General features: G+C 42.2%; 1 protein-coding gene across 1 annotated transcript; it reads right to left on the bottom strand.

The window, feature by feature from the left end:
• Positions 1 to 7,333: 7,333 nt before the first annotated feature.
• LOC132304858 (uncharacterized) lies at positions 7,334 to 8,551 on the bottom strand. Its single transcript, XM_059802566.1, has one exon. It carries the CDS (start codon positions 8,549 to 8,551, stop codon positions 7,334 to 7,336), a length of 1,218 nt encoding a protein of 405 aa, XP_059658549.1.
• Positions 8,552 to 9,294: the final 743 nt, after the last annotated feature.

Here is a 9,294-nt window from a genome sequence, read left to right as displayed (position 1 = left end):
TACCATAATGAGGAATTGTCATTTGGCATGCCATTCTAGATTTAGAACCCTAAGACATGGTTTGTATGGTTTCAAAATACTTGTGCATGGAAGGTGGTTTGTATGCCTTATTATATATATATAAGTTTTGAACTTGATATATATTTTGGAATCTCTTGGGACATTGTTACATGTGACATGGCTAAAGTTCGGCTTTAGTGCGGGAGGTATGAGTTCTCCCCAATTGAGATAGTGCGCACTAGGGTAGTCTTCCCAGCGGGTTAATGCCGGGAATAACCATTTTGTTCTCAGCGAAAATCCGAGATGTGATGTCCAAGTCTTCCATTACTTGTTTTTGCATTAAATTTCAAGTTGACAACCAATGCTTAATTATACCTTGAAATTCTTGTTATTGGCGAATTGATGTTGTTAAGTATATTGATGTTGATTTGTATTGCTAAAGAATCATTCAAGTTAGCTTAAGATGATCCCTTAGAACACCTTGAACATAGACGTTAAGTGGAATGCTCCTTTGTATTCGTCTATATTGATCTTGCAATGATATTAAAACTTTAGGGTATACGCATATGCTTCTCCTACGAGTAACTTCATTACTCACCCTAGTGGTTTGGGTTGTTTTTCAAGTAAAGAGACCATGTTCATGGATGCTCATCATCCTTAGAAGCTTTTGAGCTAGTTGAAGCATTTTTGTATATTAGCATGCACTTGTTTAGCATGTTTTATCTTTTGGATGTAATACTTTTGCATACCATGGATGTATGGTATTTTAGAAGCTAAGATGGCTTCCTTCCTGTAATGTGTATCTAAGTACTCTTTTTGATACTTGTTTTGTATGTATAACATGAGGCCAAGAGCCATTAACATGAAAGGTTGCAAGTATATTTCTTTAAAACTCAAGTGTTGTCATTGTAGCTTATTTGTGAGAAATGGAGGCTTTGTATGCTAAAACTTGTTAATGGAATGTAAAGAGGTTTTAGGCCATGTTGGTACATCTATTTTATCATATTGCATGCATTTGCATACTCACTTTGGCAAACAATACCTTCTTTGATGAAACAAAAACCTAAAGTTGCATATTTTTTAGTTTTGACCCTATTATGTTCCAGGGGAATTTTGGGTATTTCAAAATGCATTTTTTTTTATGTTTCCTTGCAAGTCACATAGAAAACTCAATTTTGAAGGGGGTTTCTTTTTTGTGTTTTTCCATAAAATGTCATCTTGACCCTCAAAATCTCATTTTTTGTTCAAAAACCCCTGCTGCCAGTTCTTTTGTTGCCCATTATGTTTTTTTGCATCTAACCATTTAGATAGGGCTATCTAAACGTTTAGATGTGTGTGGGCAGTGGGTTGGACGTGATTTTTAGCCTTCTAACCGGTTGGAAAGGCTTCCTAAATGGTTAGATGACCTAAGGTTGACTATTTTGACTATTTTGCCCCTGTTTCTTCCGTTAACTATATCTTCTTCATCCGGACTCCGAATCAAGTGATTCTTGAGTCTAAATTTATTAATTTTTTGTTGTCTTTACAACTGTGTGCTTAGTAACACTCACTTTTATGTTGGAAATGACCATTTTACCCCTAGGTCCCTTTTTGTCCATTTTTGAAGCGTCACTTCCGCACTTGTTTTCTTTTGGTTTTGTGACCTCATTGAGGATCATATTAGTGTCCTAGAAACATGTTGTGTCCCTAGGGATGTCATTTCATCTTTTGCTTCCGTAATTTGGATCCGTTATCGGGTCATCTTTCAGTTCATCACTGATGCACCAGGTTGAAAAACCTTGGGCCGTCACAGAACCTAACTTCTTTAAAATCTTCTTTTTGAAGGGATAAGAAATTTCCTAAGCTACTATAATTCTTTCACCGTATAAAATTTTTATTATTTATGCCATCATAGAGTCACCACCATCACTTTGAAATACTCTAATTTTTATATTTTACAAAGTTAAAACGAAAAAAAGAATTCGATGTCGTTTTCACAATATTTTACAATAAAAGTATGTTAACAAATTATTTTATAAAAATGTTTGAAGATGTCAGTGGAATCATTAGTTTAGGAGTTATTTGTTTTTAGCTATTCTTAAATATCATTTCATAATTTTTTTAGAAAGAAAATTTTAAGTATTGGAGGAATACTTGGAACATATTCTATTTTCCACTCTTCTATCAAGGAAGTTATGCCCATGTGCCAACTGACCTGTTGGTTCAGAACTATTAGAATCATCTTATTATAATTATTTTTACTCAATTATGCTTATTAGGAATTTAGGATCAATGGTTCAAATTACAATGTAAAATCCTAGATATTAAAAATTTATACTTGAATTACCCTCTTTAGGTACAGTGTTATACGATGGTGAAGCCAAAAAGAACTATCGACGCTTTTTTTCAAAAAAATGATGTGCCTTCTGAGGCTTCCGCCTCTAATGTTGATGTTTCGGTTCATAATAACCAGCATCCTCCAAAATCTCCAAGGGTTGAACATACAAAAGTTGATCCTACCTTTTTAGAATGTGATCCAGGATTACGTCGTCAAATATGGGATTATCCTATTGAAAGTACAAAGAATTTTTCCCTAATTGTAGAGAGAGAAACTTTACACTCTCAATGATTTTTTCAACCCCTTTTCCCTCTCAATCCCTTCTATTTATAGACGGTTACAACCTCCATTGAGCTGGTCCTATCTTGTTCTCCTTTGGCTGGACTCGATTTCTCTCATTTTATCATGGGCTTCTGAAATGGCTTTATGGACCTGGGCCCATACGGCGTGAACTGGCTTTATCCTGTTCGTCCACACCCGACCCATCCTATGCAATGTGGATCACTCCAAACTCGGGTCATTTTGGTATCCTCATCTACCCCCAATAATCTCTTTCCTCATTAATGAGGGTGAGATTATTGAAAGGACACGATCTTGGTCTGACAGCTTGGAGCAATAACTCGAGGAATCGAACGGCTGGCACAAGAACCCAGGTTTCAAGATCTGCAGCGCCACTTTTTGCCTTGACCTTTGGAGTTCCATGTCACTTTTACTTCTCCTCTTTATAAATTCTAATCCTTCTCTCCTTCACCCTCTCTCTTACCTCTTGCTTCTACTCCCTGTTGCTTTCCTACACATTCCGGCGATCCTTTTTAATTTCTCCGGCAAGTCCTTCCTTTTCAATTTTTAGCTACTGTGCCGTTGCTGAGTTCATCACAAACTTTCAAGGTTAGTTTCTTTTTTAAAAAAAAAACCTCTCCTTAAAAGACGCCTTTACTGCCTATAACTCTTCCCCTTTTTCATGGCTTCCCCTAACCTGAACGCCATTCGATCCAAGAATTATATCCCTCACGATGTTTCTCTTAGAGTCTACCCAACAAACTTAGACGAGCGATCTGGTGAGGGTCTTCTTCCTGGGGAAGTTTTATTCTCTGCCGTCCACTTGAACGTCATTAGGTTCCCCGTACACCCATTCTTTTGTTATGCTTTCAACAAATTGGGGCTCTGCCCCCTGCAAGTTAACCCAAACTTTCTTAGGATAATTTCAGTCCTTATGCTCTTGAATCATGACAGGGGTCTCAATCTTGACATTATTGACCTTCTCCTCTGCTATCGGATTAACAAGATTTCACAAAACGACTTGTACTATCACTTCTTTCCTATTGACAAACGGTCGATCTGCACTGATAAAAGCTCATTTGAAAAGGGTTGGAGGCAGAATTTAATTGTGGTTGGTGGGAATTGGCGGACTCCGCTCGGCTATTCCTTCCCTATCCCTTCTTCCTTTGGAGCCTGTTCTGTCTCTGGCTACAAAAAGCTGAAAACACATCCTTCTGAATGCCACTGTGAAAGTTGTCTTCCCCGTTTTTGTACTTTTCTTTGTAGATGCCTTCAAATTCCCCATGATGAACTAGTTTATAGCGTTTGCAGGGCTAGGCTAAATACCTTACAAGAAAACGTGCTGAACGATATCCCTTCAGCTACTGATTTGCTTACATCTGATAATCTTTCTGACATCTCTCTTTTAGGGTCTACAATGGAGAACATTCAGATCCCATCGTTCAGCAGGAGGAGGCGTCTTGCTCCCACCCCTTCTAATGCTCCTGCCGTTATTCCATCACCTACACTTGCTTCCACATCATCCCTTCCTGCTGTCTCTGCCCCAGAGCAAGTTGTGGTTACCCTAGCTGCGACTCAAGTCTCAACCCGTTATGCTGATGCGCCCTTAGAGCTCACCCATGCTGAGAACCCTGTTGTGGGCCATACTGCTGAAGTCCGTCCTGCTGTCCCTGTCATTGTGCCATTAAACATTTTGTCCGACACTTCTTCAGAAAGCACTTAGGATGTTGGAAATTCTGAGGACAATGGGGGGCCAGATAATGCTGCTCTGTTGGAAAAGAGTTTGGGAAAAAGGCCAATGCTTGAGGGCGGTCTTGATCAGAGTGATATCCCACTAACCCGAAGGATAAGGATGGCTTCCTTCAGGGTTACTGAACCATCGCCCCCTACCCGGTTCTTCATTCCTGAAGGCGAGTCGGCCAGAACCTCTGGTCCAATTCCATCCGTTCTTCCATGGCGACCTTTGCTCAGCCGTAAAGATGGATCAACCATTGGCCCTACTGACTCAATATATAAAGACCCCCTCACCTCGTTTGCTTTCTATAAGGGCTTCTGGACCCCCAAAGACCTTGAAATCCAGAACAAACTGTCCTTTGGTGAGATGTTCCAACAGTTCCCGATCGCTGCTATAGAGGTGACCCTTCTTCCACTGAACTGTGTTCCTTTTCAGTTATGATTCCTTTGTACTTAGTCTGACCTGAATTTCTTTTTCTTCATGCAGACTCTATTCGGGATGTTCACCTTTCAGAAAACAATTGAAACTCTGAATAAAAAACTTAAGTCTCTCTCTGTGGGCCTTAAAAGGTCTGTTGAAGTAGAGACTCTTCTTGAGGCCAGAGTTGCTGAGCTGGAGTCAAAGCTTAGGGACTCAGAGAAGGAAGTTGCTGACCTAAAGGCAGAGAAAGACGGTCTGGCAAACGAGAGGGATTCCCTCAGAGCTGAACGGGATTCCCTGAAGACCGAACGGGATTCTCTTCATGATGAGGTTGACATCTTAAAAACTGAGAAGAGTGTAGCTCTGACAGAAAGGGACTCTCTCAAAGCCAAAAAGGGAGACCTTCAGCGCTCATTCATTGCTGAACGGTTATCGTATGCGAATTCCCAAGAAAAACTTCTGAACGAACGGTCTTCCTTGATGAACATGATCAGCAGAGTCGAAGGGGGGATGAGGGCTCTCCTTGCTCGCTTTACCAGGACCAGTGCCATCCGGTATGCTGAAGGGTACAGAGACGGTTTTGTTGACCGTTCTCCCCCTGAAGGTGAATCAAGCTCTTGTGCTGGTCCTGATGAACTGGACGCTTCTCTGGACATCTACCCCCCAAACAACTATCAAAATCCACCATGCGACCTAGCCGAGAACATTTTTATTGAATGCATAGAGGTCACATCTTCAGGAATTGTCCCACCCTTTCATCCTCTGAACATTCTTCCCCTTTCTACCATCGTGCCCTCTTCCTCTGTCGCTGCCGAAAGACCTATGCCTGCTGAGGAGGTGATTCATCTCGACTCCCCTTCTAAGGATGATAAGGCAGATGGAGATCTCGATGGTCCAGAGGAAGATGGTGGTGAGAACGACAAGCCACAGTCTGGAGAAGATCAGAATTGAGACCCAATAGCAGTTTTTTTTTTTTTTTTAAATCTGCATGTATGGTACTATGTACCTTGGGGCCTTTTTGGCTATAAATGATAATGCTTTTGCTCAGCATCACTTTCCTCTATTGAGTTTTCTATTTTCAGCTTTGCAGTGTTTTTTTTTTTTTTACAAGTGTTTAAGGTTCGGCCATGTCACCGTTCTGTCCTTTTCTTACTCATTTTTGAGCAAGTGTTTGGCGTTCGGCTTTAAGTGCCAGCTGCCACTAACTTGCTGAATGCCTGGCGCTCGGCCTGAATGCCTCTTGCCACTTGGCTTTTTCATTTTTCGAGCAAGCGTTTGGCGTTCGGCTTTAAGTGCCAGCTGCCACTAACTTGCTGAATGCTTGGCGCTCGGCCTGAACGCCTCTTGCCACTTGGCTTTTTCATTTTTCGAGCAAACGTTTGGCGTTCGGTTTTAAGTGCCAGCTGCCACTAACTTGCCGAATGCCTGGCGCTCAACCTGAACGCCTCTTGCCACTTGGCTTTTTCATTTTTCGAGCAAGCGTTTGGCGTTCGGCTTTAAGTGCCAGCTGCCACTAACTTGCTGAATGGGAAGAGTGTAGATTTTTAACAAAGAAGAGGCTTTTTATAAAGCATGGAAATTTCGTACACTTGCAAGTATGCAATTTAGAACGTACAATATGCTTGAAATTAAACTCTACTTTTACTGGTAGTACCTTTTTAGAGACATAGCATTCCATGGCTTATTGACTACCCTTCCTGTCATAGTTTCTAGGATGTATGCCCCCTTCCCTATGACTTCTGCTATTATGTACGGACCTTCCCATGGGGAGAACATCTTTTTGACTATTCCCACCTTCCTTTTCAGAACTAGATCGCCAGGAGCGAAACCCCTGTGCCTCACCTTCTTGTTATGGCTATTCACGAGCGTCTGTTGATAAGAGGCGAGCCTCACTGCAGCCGCATCCCTTTTTTCTTCCAACAAATCAAAATTGAACCTCAGCATTCTATCATTCTGCTCTTGATCCCACGCCAAACTCCTTACAGTTGGAACCAAATGCTCGACTGGTATCACCGCCTCGGTGCCATAGGCCATAGCGAATGGGCTCTCTCCAGTTGGCCGTCTTGGGGTTGTTCTGTAAGCCCACAAGACGTTCGGTAGCTCATCCAACCATTTGCCTTTTTCATTCTCCAGCTTTTCTTGATACAAGCAAATATTGTCCTGTTTGTGATTTCGGCTTGACCATTAGCCTGAGGATGATTGACTGCTGCTAACTTCTGATTGATTCCATATTCCTCCAGCAACTCTCTCACTTGCTTGCTATCGAGGTTGGTTCCATTGTCCATCACGATTGACCTTGGTATGCCAAAATGACAGATAATATTATTCCAGATGAAGCGTCTTACTTGAGTTTGGGTGACACTAGGGTACGGCTCTGCTTCTACCCATTTGGTGAAGTAATCAGTAGCTAGCAGAACGTACTTATTCTGCAATCTTGCAGTCGGCAAAGGGCCAACCACGTCCATCCCCCACTGCGCGAAAGGCCATGGGGTGGCCATTACGTGCAGGTCTTCAGGTGGTTGATGTATCAATGACCCAAACCTCTGGCATTTATCGCATCTTCTAGAGAATTCTTCTGCATCTCATACCATATTTGGCCAGAAGTACCCCTGTGTCATTGCTTTGTGTGCTAAAGATCTTCCTCCAGAGTGATTTCCGCATACTCCCTCATGAATGGTTCGCATAATCTGTCTAGCTTCTGTAGGGGTAGCACACTTCAAATATGGACCCGAGAAGGAGCGTCTATATAACTGATCGTACACAATGGCATACTTTGCTGCGCTGGACCTAATTCTTTTTGCCTCGTCCTTACGCTCGGGGAGTGTACCATTACGTATGTAAGCCATGATTGGATCAATCCAGCTCGGCTCATATGGTATAACATTAACATGTTGAGTGCTCGGATCAGGCAGTTCTTCAAAAATGGAAGGTTGGATCAGTATGTCGACCGGGATGACCCTAGCTAAAGTATCTCCTGAACTGGATGCACTACAAGCCAAGCGATCGGCATTTTCGTTATACTCTCTCGGCAATTGGATAAACCTGATCTGATCAAAGGCTTTCGCCTCATGCAGAACCGCAGTTCGGTATGCTTCCATAGTCTCATCCTTGGCCCCATAGTCCCCATTGACTTGTCGAATGACTAGTTGTGAATCACTATAAGCCATCAGATTCTTGATCTTCAATTCCTTAGCCAACTTCAGCCCAGTTATCAACGCCTCGTATTCTACCTCATTGTTGGTCGCGCTGAACTCTAGTCTTATTGCTTGGCTCAGCGTAGTTCCTTCTGGTGTTTGCAATTGAATTCCAATCCCGGCCCCCATTTGATTCGAGGAGCCGTCTACGAAAAGCTTCCACCAAGAACAATTACAATCCTCCACCGTATCTTCAGCATCACAGTCAAGTAGGAAATCCGCCACCGCTTGACCTTTGATTGCCGTCTTGGGCTCGTACGTGATATCAAATGAACTCAATTCAATGGCCCACTTGGTCATTCTCCCCGACATGTCCGGTTTGTGCAGGATCATTCTCAAAGGGAAAGTTGTTAAAACGACGATTGGATGAGATTCAAAATAGTGTCTAAGCTTCCTTTTTGCGTTGACCAGCGACAAGATCATTCGTTCGACCCTAGAGTACCTTCTCTCCAGTTCAGACATCGTCTTACTAACATAAAACACCGGGAACTGCTTGCCCTCTTTGTAATGGATCAGAATGGCACTGGTTGCTATACTGGACACCCCGAGATATAGAAAAAGTTTCTCATTCGGTTCTGGAGCAGACAGAACTGGAGGATTATGCATGTACTCCTTCAGGCTGGTTAGTGCCTGCTGTTGCTCATTGGTGAGCACTGAAAAGTGTGCATTTAAACCCGTTAAGCTTAAGCATTCTAGTACCTTTATCTATCTTACTTTGCCGTTTTAGACTTATTACGTGTTATTTATATTTTTAGGTACTAATCCCAAAATTGAGCTAACTCAGCCAAATAAGAGCTTAATTGAAGCAATCCTGAGATAAACCAAAGGAGGGAGCAAAGTGGAGAAAGAAAGGAGCAAAAAGGAATCAAAGTTGTGCAGCTGAAAAGTTCGATCGATCCAACTTAGAGTTCGATCGATCAAACATCTATGATCGATCACAGTACTTCTCGATAGATCCAACCTTGGCCTTTGCTGAAATTCCAAGTTCGATCGATCCAACATCACCTTCGATCAATTGAACCCTATTTTGTCCTATTCAAATGATTGATCTTATCCACAGCTGTACGCCTACCAACCACTTTTATCCTTTTCCCCATAAATATCTTCGAAATATCTCAGCCTTGTCCTTATCCGGAGGAGTCAGACCACTTCGATCGATCCAAGATGCAGTTCGATTGATCGAACCCATCTTCGATCGATCCAATCGATCGATCCAAGTTAAGGTTCGATCGATCGAACTTCCTCCAGCGAGAAAAAGTTAAAGTCCAGCTCATTTATTCCGTCCTTCACCCAATCATTGGAGAATATGCCTTGCACGACCACAGCTCATCATAGGGTGTATTTGACCT

This window comes from Cornus florida, unplaced genomic scaffold (assembly GCF_030987335.1).
Source record: "Cornus florida cultivar Cherokee Brave unplaced genomic scaffold, ASM3098733v1 CherokeeBrave_3.0.0_Hap2_Chr04, whole genome shotgun sequence".
NCBI lineage: Eukaryota > Viridiplantae > Streptophyta > Magnoliopsida > Cornales > Cornaceae > Cornus > Cornus florida.
The sequence above is the reverse complement of the archived record's forward strand: the minus strand, read 5'-3'. Positions and strand labels throughout refer to the sequence as shown.

Coding starts and splice junctions, on each gene's coding strand:
- LOC132304858 (XM_059802566.1), bottom strand. CDS start 8,551: ATGCATAATCCTCCAGTTCTGTCTGCTCCAGAACCGAATGAGAAACTT.